This window comes from Salmo salar, chromosome 29 (genome assembly GCF_965601325.2).
Source record: "Salmo salar chromosome 29, fSalSal1, whole genome shotgun sequence".
NCBI classification, from domain to species: Eukaryota; Metazoa; Chordata; class Actinopteri; order Salmoniformes; family Salmonidae; genus Salmo; species Salmo salar.
This window is the reverse complement of record NC_138319.1, coordinates 24,870,833-24,885,862: the sequence shown is the minus strand read 5'-3', so window position 1 is coordinate 24,885,862 and position 15,030 is coordinate 24,870,833. Positions and strand designations below refer to the sequence as shown.

Here is a 15,030-nt window from a genome sequence, read left to right as displayed (position 1 = left end):
CTATTTTGATATCTTCCCCTTGCTTGTTGTAAACATATATAAACTTGTAGACAAATACATTAAAAAAAATAGACAAACAATAAACACATTTAATTATAAAACAGTTCGACAAGAAAGAGAAAAAAAAGAGGAGAGAGAGAGCGAGATCAGGTATGTATGTATAAGTCCGTATGTGTAAGCAAGCATGTAGTTGAGTACGTGTGTGTTCATATCCACTTCATAATGTTCAGATATTTTTAACAGTTCCCATACCTTTTTTTTCGTAACCTGAAGTCCCTGTAGAATTTAGTACAGCCATGGCGTTATGGAGCTGTCTCGGAAATAGCTGACCATCTATAAAGAGTTTGTCTACAATGATAAAGGCAGGCCTACCATCCATCCTTTGTCTTTGTACCGGATATAGTCTCTTACGAAGTTCGTTTATCTCCTTTGGAAATTGTTCATTGAGACCGAATTTGGTCCCTTTAAGCTCCTTTCCTCTGCTTTTGATCAGCTCCTTTTGTTGGTAGTGTTCAAATTTTGCGATGATCGGTCGGGGACCCTTGGTCTTGTCGCTCCGAGCTCCAAATCTGTGTCACTAGGTGGAAAGCCACCTTGTTACAGTCTCTATAGGAAGTTTCAATGCGGATTTCATGAATTCTCTGATCGCGGCCTCTGGATTATTGGATGCGCCCTCAGGAATACCAGAAAAAAATATATTTTCACGCATGCTACGACTTTGTATGTCTAGTAGCGTCTCCATCACCCTGTTTTCCCTGAGTAGACAATCCATGTTGGAATCGTGTATTTTTATCTTGGCTGCGAGTGTTATGTTTTCTCTTTGGAGCGTGAGAATTTCACTCTGGCTGAACTCCAAACTCCCCCTCAGCCCTGCTACCTCCTCACACAACTTTTCCATTGTTGCATGGATTCCAGCCAGAGCACTAGCCTCTACCTCAATGGTAAGTAAATCGTCCGTGTCTGTAGATAAATCTGTTTCTTTTTTTTTTGTCGGGTTAAAGTTATTTTGTGAGGTGGTCGGATCTTTCCACGAAGGAGTATGTTGTTCCTCCATAGCGTGAAGCTGTTGGTACTCATCGATTTGCCTCAGGATCTCCTTGGTATCCAGATTGGCTCTATACTGCAACCAGTTGTTTTACGAAAAGATAACAAAGAGTCTTTCCCACGACAACGACAGGTGTCTGTAGTACAGACAGCTAGCACTCGCGGAATCCAGGCAACAACAAAAAAAAGGAACACAAACTTGCAGTCCCAGCCGTAAAGGCTAACTCCGTTGTGGAATCCTTTGTAACAAAACTTTAGTTCGGATTAAAATCGATTTAATGAAAAAGTTAACGTAAACAACAAACTGAGCGTAGACAGTAAAGTGTCCTGTTGTGCGCTCTGATGACGTCTCTCTCTCTCTCCAGAGCTGTGCAGGTGTTGTTACATGTGGTCTGCCACTGCGAGGACAATCAGCTGTCTGTTCTGTCTCCCTGTAGCGCTGTCTTAGGTGTCTCACAGTATGAACATTGCAATTTATTGCCCTGGCCACATCTGCAGTCCTTATGCCTCCTTTCAGCATGCCTACGGCACATTCACGCAGATGAGCAGGGACCCTGGGCATCTTTCTTTTGGTGTTTTTCAGAGTCAGTAGAAAGGCCTCTTTAGTGTCCTAGGTTTTCAGAACTGTGACCTTAATTGCCTTCCTGTTAGTGTCTTAACAACCGTTCCATGTTCATGAATTGTTTATGGTTGTTTATACCCTTTACAATGAAGATCTGTGAAGTTATTTGGATTTTTTACGAATTCTTTTTTGAAAGACAGGGTCCTGAAAAAGGGACGTTTCTTTTTTTGCTGAGTTTAGTATTGTCTCAGGGGGTGTGAATACTTAGGTAAATGAAATCTTTCTGTATTTAATTTGCAAAAATGTATAAAATTATTTTCACTTATTGTGTGTAGCTGGGGCCGAGAAGCTGTTTATTTTTTTCTATATCTCAAGGCCATTAGACTGTTAAATAGCCATCACCAGGCGTCTTCCACACGGTTATGTAACCCTGTACCTTAAAGAGGCTGCTGCCCCATAGACTTGCAATCACTTGCCACTTTGATAAATGGACCACTAGTCACTTTAATAATGTTTAGATATTTTTGCTTTACTCATCTCATATGTATATACTGTATTTTAGTCTATGCCACTCCGACATTACTCATCCTAATATTCCATTATTTAACTTTTAGGTTGTGTGTATTGTTAGATATTACTGCACTGTTGGAGCTGGAAACACAAGCATTTCGCTGCACCCGCAAAATCATCTGCTAAACATGTGTATGTGACAAATAATATTTGATTTGCTTTAGATGGGAGAGAAAAATAAATATTTAATTCATTTTGAATTAGGGCTGTAATACAACAAAATGTGGAATAAGTCAAGATGTGGTACAGACCCGAGTGAGGAATGTAAATGAATCTATTACAGAAACACCATAACCTTATGGGAATTTAATAGAAATGTAGATCTTGACTAAATCAGAATAGAAAAATGGCCGAATTTCAACTTTAAATACTGCCAATATTTATGAAAAACAAAACTACTTCCCAATATATACAGTGAGGGGAAAAAAGTATTTGATCCCCTGCTGATTTTGTACGTTTGCCCACTGACAAGGAAATGCAATCTATAATTTTAATGGTAGGTTTATTTGAACAGTGAGAGACAGAATAACAACAAAAAAATCCAGAAAGAAGCATGTAAAAAATGGTATAAATTGATTTGCATTTTAATGAGGGAAATAAGTATTTGACCCCCTCTCAATCAGAAAGATTTCTGGCGCCAAGGTGTCTTTTATACAGGTAACGAGCTGAGATTAGGAGCACTCCTTAATCCCACAGAAAATCTGTGGAGGGAGCTGAAGGTTCGAGTTGCCAAATTGGCATTTTAATGAGGGAAATAAGTATTTGACCCCTCTGCAAAACATGACTTAGTACTTGGTGGCAAAACCCTTGTTGGCAATCAGAGGTCAGACGTTTCTTGTAGTTGGCCACCAGGTTTGCACACATCTCAGGAGGGATTTTGTCCCACTCCTCTTTGCAGATCTTCTCCAAGTCATTAAGATTTCGAGGCTGACATTTGGCAAGATTAGGAGTGCTCCTAATCTCAGCTCGTTACCTGTATAAAAGACACCTTGGCGCCAGAAATCTTTCTGATTGAGAGGGGGTCAAATACTTATTTCCCTCATTAAAATGCAAATCAATTCATACCATTTTTTACATGCGTTTTTCTGGATATTTTTGGTGTTATTCTGTCTCTCACTGTTCAAATAACCCTACCATTAAAATTATAGACTGATCATTTCTTTGTCAGTGAGCAAACGTACAAAATCAGCAGGGGATCAAATACTTTTTTCCCCTCACTGTAATACTTCATTTTTTGGATGTCAACATTTCACTCCTCACTTGTCAGCAGACAATTTCACAAACAACCGTTCACAGCGGAAGTTGTTGACCTCATCGTGTACCCGAAGACTCAGTGCCGCAGAGGGGGAGGGGTTCAAATGGAAAGAGAATACAGAAAGCGAGAGAGTGGTCCGTATGAGGGAGAGAAAGAGAGCAAGAGGGGGAGAATGCGTGTCACAGTGCAGAACTGCAGTAGCTTCAGCCTCTGCTGAACTTCTACCCGACACACACACACAGGGAGTGACTCACTCTGCACCATTTTTACACACACAGGAAAGTGGAGAACCTAATGGAACAGTCATTTTCAGTTGAATGCAGAAAAGATGGATGACTCTTCCAGTAAGTGTGCACAAAACTAATCTCTGACCATGAGATCCTGGAGTGAGAGGAGGTAGTGGTACAGTTCATGTACATCCAGCTTGAGATACTGCACTTTCACCATGTGGCCAAGGTACACTCTTACAAAAGTAATTGTGGCCAGAAACAGTTGAAATAAGGAAATGAAAGCATACAGTAGAAAGATTAGGGATACGAGGATGAAATGGAATTAATTTCACGTTCTAGCCCGAACCCGAACAGGCCTGTGTTATGGTTCTATCATCACTGTAGAATGTCATAGGCCGACATCATTACTAATGACTTGTGTTGTCATGAGTCCCAGTGTCACATAGACCATATGATGGAGACTCTGAAAAATATGAGGTGAATTCATGTCAGAGCTCTAGAAAGAGACTCGAGTTCCCGAGTTGGACGACCATTCGAAACAATTTTTCAGAGTTCCCAGTTGTTTTGAACACGCCATTAGTTTACCTGTTCTAGGTTGTGTGTGTCACAGGCCCTCAGCACCACGGCACCCCCCTTCTGGCTTGGCCTCCCCTGAGCCACCAGACACTTGTCAGCCTGCAGGTTCCGCAGCTGAAGAGAAAAGGAGAAGGGAGAGGTCAGAGGTCAGAGAGGGCATCTAGTTGTATTCCAACTCATGTCCCATGTGGCTCAGTTGGTAGAGCCTAGCGCATGCAACACCAAGGTTATGGGTTCGATTCCCACGGGGGACCAGTATGAAAATGCACTCACTACTGTATTTATTAATTTTTTTTAACCTTTATTCAACTAGGCAAGTCCGTTAAGAACAAATTCTTATTTACAATGACGGCCTAGGAACAATGGGTTAGGGGCAGGGGCAGAACGACAGATTTTTACCTTGTCAGCTCGGGGATTTGATCTAGCAACCTTTCGGTTACTGGCCCAACGCTCTAACCACTAGGCTATCTGCCGCCCCAAAACAACACCCACCCACTAGGACTAAGTCGCTCTGGATAATCTTTTCTATTGCAGCCTGACTCCGCAACTGAGTTTTATTCATGTGATTCCGGAAACGTTACATACAGCTTCAGGAAATGTAAGATCTGATTATCTGCGCAGTGCTACTGCAAAGAATATGACAAGGAACATGCCTATAAACTCAAATAAAAAGACTGATAAATACCAAGTGAAGTTATGTCCAGAATATGGCACTGAAATAACAATATACCAACACCTACCCACTAGGATGGCAGGTAACCTCGTGGTTAAGAGCATTGAACTAATAATCGGAAGGTTGCTGGTTCATATCCCAGAACCAACTAGAAGAAAAATCTGTTGATGGGCCCTTGAGGAAGGCACTTACAGGAGCAATTGGCTTTAAGTCGCTTGAAAAAATGTGGGGATTATCTCAACGCCTTGCACTCATTGCTAAGTTTGCCCATTTCCATAACTTTATATCTTCAGAAACCAAGCCTTTTTAGAATTCACGATCTTTCCTTCCAGACTAACTAGAATATGAATGTTCTCTCTGGGAAACTGATGTAGCAGAGCTGTTGGTTGTTTGACTTGCAATACATAACTCTCGTTTTCTATTAGTCTTTTTGAAGCAGGTGAACTTATCTATTCCTGAGTTCTGAGCTTCTAAGTGGTGTGTGTCTGTAACCTGGGGACTCCTTAATGACTTGTGCAACACCACATTGCCCCCTGCTGACTGGATATGGCATTTATTCCATTTCATTCAATAACAAAAACTTAAAAGGTGCAGTATGTAGTAATGTTGTATTTATTATTTTTGCTTTCCCTCAGTTTTTGAAGAATGCAACGCAGAAATACCTGAACAATCTTAAATGCTTTCTGACCTTACCATATGAACCCCAAACAACCACGTGCAGGAACGTGGGATATTGTTACCGTTTACAACTTCTGATGACCTCTTGTCCATCAGGAAGCAGCTGCTGTTTATACACATTGAAGGTGCATCACTCACAGTTAACAAGCAACTTTATTTAATGTACAACTATAGATCTATCATAGAGGGCTATTTGCGTGTGAAAGATATACAGAATTACATCGAAGAGATTGAGAACATACACCTGAAATGAAAAAAAATAGAATGTAATTTTTTGGCCTGTGTGGCAAGGGTTGACCGTCAACAACACATGGCTCTATTGGTGAAAAACAAACCATGTAAAAGTTATGGCAGAAATTGTCAGTCCCCAGCTACTTAAGACAAAATCCGGGGAGGGGGTGGAGAGTGATGTATCGCTAAAAGAAGACCAATTGGCCTCCTTTTGTTACACTAAATTGCAAGTGAAGTGCTGAAGTTTGAACAGGGTTATTCTGAGACATGATGTAGCGTACAACATAAGTGAAATGACTATTTCTATGGTGGACAGTAGCATAGCTCTAGCCTGGTCTCAGATCAGTTTGTGCTGTATAGCCAACTCCTATGGTTGATGCGACCAATGGCTATAAAGCACAAGTTCAACTTTACTTTAGTGGGTTAATGGAGAGAGCGAGTCTACAGTGGTTTAGAGCGTCGAGGGGCCGGGGCTTTTAACCAGCTGGCCTATCTTACCCGGCCTCTTTCCAGCACCTTGGGCCGGCGGAGACCTTTGTTGACGAACACAGGCTGCTGAGGCTTGTTGTGTGTGGAGGCCACCTGCATCTCGGGGTAGATGGTGTCCAGGTACCACTTGAAAGAGTGGCACTGCAGCCGTTGGCGCACCGCCTGCCGCTCGCTGATGTCACCGTAGGCGCGTTCCCGGAGCTCCGGCCGCAGGTTGAAGTACTGCTCCTGATTGGAGGAGACAAGAAATAGGTGAGGTTGATTGCTATTGCAACGTTAATTGCCATTCCACAATTAATATAGCTGCATCTCTGTTGTCTGTAAAAGCACATGGTTTAATAAAGTTAGTTTGTAAACAAACATTATCAGAAAAGCTGAATAAACCTAAAACGTACAAACCACTAGTTAATAGTAGTGCAAGACTCAATAAGTCTTTCAGAGGTCAAATTCTAATTGGGCTAGGCAATAATAAAACCAAGATGTTCCCTCGATTGAGAATCTGTTTGATACATCCTGATTTGGGCCAGCTGTTTCCGTGGAAAAAAAGCCTGTCCCAGTCTCTGATTAGTGTGGTGATGGAGAAGCCAGAACCCTAACCTGATCTTAACCCTCTGGAAGATTTCAACAGTACTCTGCTGTACTAAGAATTCAGAGTGAGGGATGGCAATTTATGAATCACACTCTTAGTTCAAATGTACTGTATATCATTTCAAAGTGGAAAGGAACAAATGGAAGTTGGGGAAAGAGCACAGAAGAGAGACTACATGGCAGCGTCCATAATCTTCCCGGAAACAGCGGCACTCTCGCGGATGCCTTATGTGCCCCTAAGGCACGAAGATGTCTAATTAATAATGATTACGTATTAACTAATAATATTCAAGGCCTCTGTGCACACTGCTTAGTCAGGGTAACAATAACCGTCCACACACTGAGGGGAAATGAGAAAGCAAATTCAGACTCAATCGTTGTGAGACGATGAGGTGTGTGAAAGGGAGATCACAACGCAATTAGCTTACTTTCCAATTAGATCGGCAATTTTCAGACCGTGGAAAGCAATTATAGCTCTCCTTTGTAGCTTGGAAAGAAACAAACATCACTGTGCTGATAAAGACATGGAGCTGAGAGTAATTAGAAGAAATGGTGAACCCATTGGAAGTTTCCTTTGCTTATGACCATAGATGGCTTGGGGGCTACAATAGAAGCCTCTGGGAAAAATAAGATGTGAAAAGTGATTTCTTCAGATCAGTGGTTTTCAGTCTTGGCTATTACCTATTACAGGCCACCAGCATGGAATGGGTGACTTAGGACTGAATTTCAATCGTGTGTACTAGGGCTGGGCGATATGGCCAAAATATCATATCACAATATGTTTCACATTTGACGGTATTTTAGGTTTTTCAATAATACAAATTTGTAAATATTGTTTATGAGCAGGCATGGCAACACATTAAGTGTTTTTATTTTATTTAACTTTTTAGGGTATAGGGGGCAGTATTTTCGATTTCGGATGAAAAGCGTGCCCAGAGTAAACTGCCTAATACTCTGGCCCAGAGTCAAATATTTGCATATTATTAGTAGATTTGGATAGAAAACACTCTGAAGTTTCTAAAACTGTTTGAATGATGTCTGTGAGTATAACAGAACTCATATGGCAGACAAAAACCTGAGAAAAATCCAACCAGGAAGTGGGAAATCTGATGCTTGTTGTCTTTTCAAGTCATTGCCTATCTAACACACAGTGACTTAGGGTTCATTTTGCACTTCCTAAGGCTTCCACTAGATGTCAACTGTCTTTAGAACCTTGTTTCAGGCTTTTGCAGTGAAAAGAGAGCGAACAAGAAGGCCGGGAAGTTGGTGACTAAAGAAAATGACATGAGTTCATTGGCGGGCATTCACATGATGAGGAAGCTGTGTTCCATAACGTTTTTCAAGACACTCGAATCGTCCGGTTGGAATATTATTGAAGTTTTATGTTAAAAAGGCCCTAAAGATTGATGCTATACAACGTTTGACATGTTTCTACGAACGTAAATAGAACTTTTTGACTTTTCGTCGTGAAATTTTCAGCGCGCTTCCTACATTTGGAGTAGCTTACCCCACGGGGGGCCAGCACAGAAAAAATAAAATAAAAAATAAAAAATAAAAAAATGTATGAAATGTATGCATTCACTACTGTAAGTCGCTCTGGATAAGAGCGTCTGCTAAAATGACTAAAAAAATAAATAAATTTTTTTTTTTTTTAAACGCGCAAACAACAACGAGGTATTTGGACATAAATTATGGACTTTATCGAACAAAACAACATTTATTGGGGACCTGGGATTCCTGGAAGTGCCTTCTGATGAAGATCATCAAAGGTAAGTGAATATTTATAATGCTATTTATGATTTTAGATGACTCCAAAATGGCGGGTATCTGTAGTGCCTGATGTATTTTTCTGAGCGCCGTACTCAGATTATTGCAAAGTGTGCTTTCCCCGTGAAGCTTTTTTGAAATCTGTCACAGCGGTTGCATTAACGAGATGTTTATCTATAATTCTTTGAATAACAGTTTAATATTTTATCAACGTTTATGATGAGTATTTTTGTAAATTGTTGTGCTGATTCACTGGCAGTTTTGGAGGCAAAATATTTTCTGAACATCACACGCCAATGTAAAATGGGGTTTTTGGATATAAATATAAACTTCATCTAACAAAACATACATGTATTGTGTAACATTGAGTCCAAGGAGTGTCATCTGATGAAGATCGTCAAAGGTTAGTGCTTAATTTTAGCTGTATTTCTGGTCTTTGTGACCCCTCTCCTGCTTGGAAAATGGCTGTGTGGTTTTTATTGTGTTGGCACTGTCCTAACATAATCTAACTTTATGCTTTCGCTGTAAAGCCTTTTTGAAATCGGAAATGTGGTTGGATTAAGGAGAGGTGTATATTTAAAATGGTGTAAAATAGTTGTATGTTTGAGGAATTTGAATTATGACATTTTGTTGTTTTGAATTTGCCGCCCTGATATTTCACTGGCTGTTGAATAGTGTGAACCGTGAGTGGGACGGTAGCGTCCCACATAGCCCTGAGAAGTTAACCAGGTAGGCTAGTTGAGAAGAAGTTTTTAATGTCTCTCTCTCTCTCACACACACAGCAAGACAAAAGAGCTGATCATGGACTACAGGAAAAGGAGGGTCGAACAGGGCCCATTAACATCGACGGGGCTGTAGTGGAGCGGGTCGAGTGTTTCAAGTTCCTTGGTGTCCACATCACCAACAAACTATCATGGCCCAAACACACCAAGACAGTCGTGAAGAAGGCACGACAACACCTTTTCCGCCCTCAGGAGACCTTAAAGATTTGGCATGGGTCCCCAGATCCTCAAAAAGTTCTACAGCTGCACCATCGAGAGCCTCCTGACCAGTTGCATTACCGCCTGGTATGGCAAGTGCTTGGCATCTGACCGTAAGGCGCTACAGAGGGTAGTGCGTATGGCCCAGTACATCACTGGGGCCAAGCTTCCTGACATCCAGGACCTATATACTAGGAGGTGTCAGAGGAAGGCCCAAAAAATGGTCAAAGACTCCAGTCACCCAAGTCATAGACTGTTCTCTCTGCTACCGCACGGCAAGCGGTACCGGAGCGCCAAGTCTAGGACCAAAAGGCTCCTTAACAGCTACACCAAAGCCATAAGACTGCTGAACAACTAATCAAGATGGCCACCTGGACTATTTACATTGACAAACCCCCCGTTTTTACACTGCTGCTACTCGCTGTTCATGATCTATGCATAGTCAAATTACCTCGATTAACCTGTACCCCTGCCCATTGACTCGGTACCGGTACCCCCTGTATATAGCCACGTTATTGTTATGTACATTTCTAGTGTTACCTTTTGATTGATTTTATTTTACTCTTTTTTTCTAATTGGTTGATTTTATTTGTATTATTATTCTTGTTTATTTTATTAATTATATTTCTTGAACGGCATTGTTGGTTAAGGGCTTTTAAGTAAGCATTTCACTGTAAGGTCTACACCTGATGTATTCGGCGCATGTGACAAATAACATTTGATTTGTATTAGCTAGCTACGTTTGCTCTGACTAAGTACATTTAGCTAGCTAGCTACCCAGCGATTAGCATTAGAGGCTAACACGATTTATTTTAACCACAACTTGCTAAAAAAAATACAAACTAGCTGTTTGCAGATAGTAAGATACATAAACTAAACTAATAGTGTAGCTTCCATTTTCAGGCCATCAGACTCTTAAAACAGTCATCACTAACTGGCCTCCGCCCAGTAACCTGCCGTGAACCTTAGACATTGTCACTAGCCGGCTACCACCCGGTACTCCACCCTGCACCTTAGAGACTGCTGCCCTATGTACATAGTCATAGAACATTGGTCACATACTGTTTTACCACTTTATATGTGTATATACTGTATTCTAGTCATGGCTCATCCTATATAACTACTGCAGTACACACCTTTTCTATTCATATACTGTCTATAAAACACACACCATTTACATATTTATTTATATTCCGGACTCTGACATTGCTCATTCTGATATTTCTTAATTTCTTGTTTGTTTTTTGGATTGTGTGTATTGCTAGTGTATTGCTGCACTGTTGGAGCTAGAAACATAAGCATTTCACTGCACCAGCAATAACATCTGCAAAACTGTGTACTTGACCAATAAACATGGATTCGATTTTTATAGAACGCTTGTGGATTTATATTAAGAAGCAAAGTAGAAAGCATCTTGTTGTATCTGCAGCATTGACCATGCAGACACTCACTGTGAGTGAATGGCAAGTGAAATGGTTGTGACTCGTGGTAGAGCACTCTGGGATTGGTGTGTGTGGAAGGAGAAAGACGACTCGGCGTAGTGGCATAGCACATTAAACAAACCAAACATTGAAATGCCGTTATAAAAAAGTTAAAGTAAAAACCCAAAACTGGTCCATGCATCAAATACCGGTATAGAGTAAAATACACTATACCACCCAGCCTGTACTACTACTCCGTACATGTACCTTGTATTCATCCATCCATACGTGGGCCAGGCGCAGGGAGTTGTGGGCCATGGTGTCCTGACCTCCGGGTGACCCGTAGGGCCGCCGTTTACGAAATATATGACCAACCCGCGAACAGGGAACGATCAGGAGCTGGCCCCCACACATCCAGATCTGAGAAAGTGTATGAACACACGTTCAGCAGTTCAGAAAATATTTGAATTCTTGGTTAGAGCGCCAGCGCACTTCATCTAAGCTATATTATATGCATGTTGTGAATAACTTCCTACTGTAGACCACACACATTCATGACTTTGAGCTTCTATATAGAAAAACTCAAACCCCTTTAACTTAAACCATGCAGAAGCCGTCTCTATGGCCAAGTACACCACTATGAAGATGACTCTACAAACTTGTTGAACACATTTGCAGTTTGTTTTGTCCAAATACTTACGACACCTTCAAATGGGAGGGGGGAGGGGAGGGGCTAGATACATAAAGTACTTTCATTTCTAAATGATAGAACAGATATGTATGAAAATACCCTTAAATAAAGTGGCATTCTATACTATCGCCTCAATTTTTTTTTAAATCTCAAATAAAAAATGCTGGAGTATAGAGCCAATATTTAACGTTTTAGCTTAACTGTCCAAATAAATATGTAGGGGAGTGTATAAAGTCTGACCAAACATCAGCTCCATTTCCCATAGTAGAGAGCCATATGGTTCATGTAATCTGACAATGTTTCACATACAGAGCTTTCGGAAAGTATTCAGACCCCTTCCCTTTTTCCACATTTTGTTACGTTACAGCCTTATTCTAAAACTGATTACATATTTTCTTCCCTCAGCAAACCTTCCCTCAATCTATTTGGACAGTTAAGCTAAAACGTCTAATTTGGCTCTATACTCCAGCATTTATCCCATAATGACAAAGTGAGAACAGGTCTAGATTTTCTTTTTGCAAATTAGAAATAAAAAAAAACATACCTTATTTACGTAGGTATTCAGACCCTTTGCTATGAAACTCGAAATTGAGCTCAGGTGCATCCTGTTTCGAATGATCATCTTTGAGATGTTTCTACAACTTCATTGGAGTCCACCTGTGATAAATTCTATTGATTGGACAAGATTTGGAAAGGCACACACATGTCTATATAAGGTCCCACAGTTGACAGTGCATGTCAAAGCAAAAACCAAGCCATAAGGTCGAAGGAAATTGTCCGTAGAGCTCAGAGGCAGGATTGTGTCGAAGCATAGATCTGGGGAAGGGTACCAAAACATTTATTCAGCATTGAAGGGCCCCAAGAACACAGTGGCCTCCATCATTCTTAAGTGCAAGAAGTTTGGAAGCACCAAGACTCTTCCTAGAGCTGGCCGCTCGGCAAAACTGTGCAATCGGGGGAGAAGGGCCTTGGTCAGGGAGTTGACCAAGAGCCCGATGGTCACTCTGACAGAGCTCCTCTGTGGATATGTGAGAACCTTCCAGAAGGACAACCACACTCCACCAATCAGGCTTTTCTAGTAGAGTGGCCAGACGGAAGCCACTCCTCAGTAAAAGGCACATGACAGCCCGCTTGGAGTTTGCCAAAAAGCACCTAAAGACTCTCAGACCATGAAAAACAAGATTCTCTGGTCTGATGAAACCAAGATTGAACTCTTTAGCCTGAATGCCAAGTGTCCCATCTGGAGGAAACCTGGCACCATCCCTACGGTGAAGCATGGTGGTACCAGCATCATGCTGTGGGGATGTTCAGCTGCAGGGACCGGGAGACTAGTCAGGATTGAGGCAAAGATGAACGGAGCAAAGTACAGAGAGATCCTTGATGAAAACCTGCTCCAGAGCGCTCAGGACCTCAGACTGAGGTGAAGGTTCACCTTCCAACAGGACAATGACTCTAAGCACACAGCCAAGACAACACAGGAGTGGCTTCAGGACAAGTCTCTGAATGTCCTTGAGTGGCCCAGCCAGAGCCCAGACTTGAACTCGATCGAACATCTCTGGAGAGACCTGAAAATAGCTGTGCAGCGACGACCCCCATCCTACCTGATAGAGCTTGAGAGGATCTGCAGAGAAGAATGGGAGAAACTCCCCAAATACAGGTGTGCAAAGCTTGTAGCATCACACCCAAGAAGACTCAAGGCTGTAATCACTGCCAAAGACGATTCAACAAAGTACTGAGTAAAGGGTCTGCATACTTTTGTAAATGTGATATTTACATTTTGTATTTTTAATACATTTGCAAAAATGTCTAAAAACCTGTTTTTGCTTTGTCATTATAGGGTATTGAGTGTAGATAAAATAAAATACAAATGTTTAATCCATTTTAGATTAAGGCTGTAACGTAACAAAATGTGGAAAAAGTCAAGAGGTTCGAATACTTTCCGAATGCGCTGTACATAACGTTTCCTTAGTGAAGTAATATACTGTACTCTCTTTTCAAATAGGGTAACATAGCAACACATGAGAAGGCAGTCTTGCCAAGAATATTCAAACAGGACTGGAAGAGAAATGTACAACTCTGATGTGGTAAAAGTAACTAAACTCTGAGGCGAGAAAGGAATTTTTGTTGGAGAGATTCGTGTAGCCAAGCCAATATATAGTTGCCAGCCTGCGGCGATCCAACTCAAATGAACCAAAACGTAATATAGAGAAATAAACTTGCCTTTGGCTGTCAGTTAAAACATTTGATTTAATTCTGTATTTTTCTTCGGGGAAGAAAAGCTTGACTTTGCCAAGGCAAAGCCTTCGACTAAATGAGCCAAAACGTGGGTAAATAAACCAAGTGTCTTGAGCTTATGACGAGTGGTTTACATGTCACAGCTCATTTGACCAGGTGCATGTGTGCTCCTCACCTAGTTGATTTGGCACGCCTCCTAAAACGGGAAAAATATGTTCAATTTGAAGGGTGGGTGTCACTTTGGGAGCATCTGTACCCTGCCTAAGAATAACATGAGGCAGACATGTTGTATGTTATATGACAGAGTGTACACACTACAAAGACAGGCTGTGTCGTGTGAAAGACAGTGAGTATGTGTCACCCTTTTATTTACCCGGAAGGAGATCTCGAGGTTCTCGCCGCCCCAGATGTCCATGCCGCTGTCGTATTGGCCCAGCTCGTTAAAGTACTTCCTGTCCATGGCAAACAGACCACCGGCCATGGTGGGGGACCTGGGGGAGGGGGAGTAAGAGAGTGTGTGAGTCGGCACTCTCGTTACTTCAGTATCCTTTAAGGTAGTACTAGCAGAGCAACCACTAATATGTGAGAAAACAATGCCTCTGTCTTCTAGTCAGGCTAGTTAGGCTGTGACCAGAGATAATTAATGATTGAGAATGTTTTTTCCAATGGAGCCATCCGTTTGACAGATCGCCAGAGATGATTGTCCGTCCAAACAAACAACACAACGCCGGCCTGCGTATCCAAATCTTCAGAAAAGAATTGGACGATGACGGACCATGATGAATGCGTATCTGATTTAATATGTTTTCATGCATCTCTGTGTGACCAAAGGCTTATGTTCTTATGGAAAGTCCAGAACGCAAGCGTTTGAGCGAAACGGAGAGAAATTGAAAGAGATTGTATTTTTTTTACACTAAGGGGTGTCCGAGAAGCCCTTAAGGCTAAAACCGGCCTACAACATAGTAATGGATTGAAAGCACTCAGGCTCTTCAAAACGTGGATCGAACCAGGCGTCCAACTCTGGCCACTAATTAGCTTTC

The 15,030-nt window shown here is 41.5% G+C and overlaps 1 protein-coding gene across 5 annotated transcripts in view; it reads right to left on the bottom strand.

The window, feature by feature from the left end:
* The window catches only part of LOC106590430 (polypeptide N-acetylgalactosaminyltransferase 11), a 100,201-nt gene that overhangs the window by 15,028 nt on the left and 70,143 nt on the right, over nt 1–15,030 (bottom strand). For all 5 annotated transcript variants that reach the window (XM_082970752.1, XM_014181465.3, XM_014181464.3 and 2 more), the window contains 4 exons: nt 14,364–14,481; nt 11,332–11,484; nt 6,318–6,536; nt 4,247–4,351 (listed from right to left, as the gene is read on the bottom strand). In XM_082970752.1, the coding sequence (XP_082826878.1) occupies nt 4,247–4,351; nt 6,318–6,536; nt 11,332–11,484; nt 14,364–14,481 (595 nt within the window). The remainder of the gene's footprint in view (nt 1–4,246; nt 4,352–6,317; nt 6,537–11,331; nt 11,485–14,363; nt 14,482–15,030) is intronic.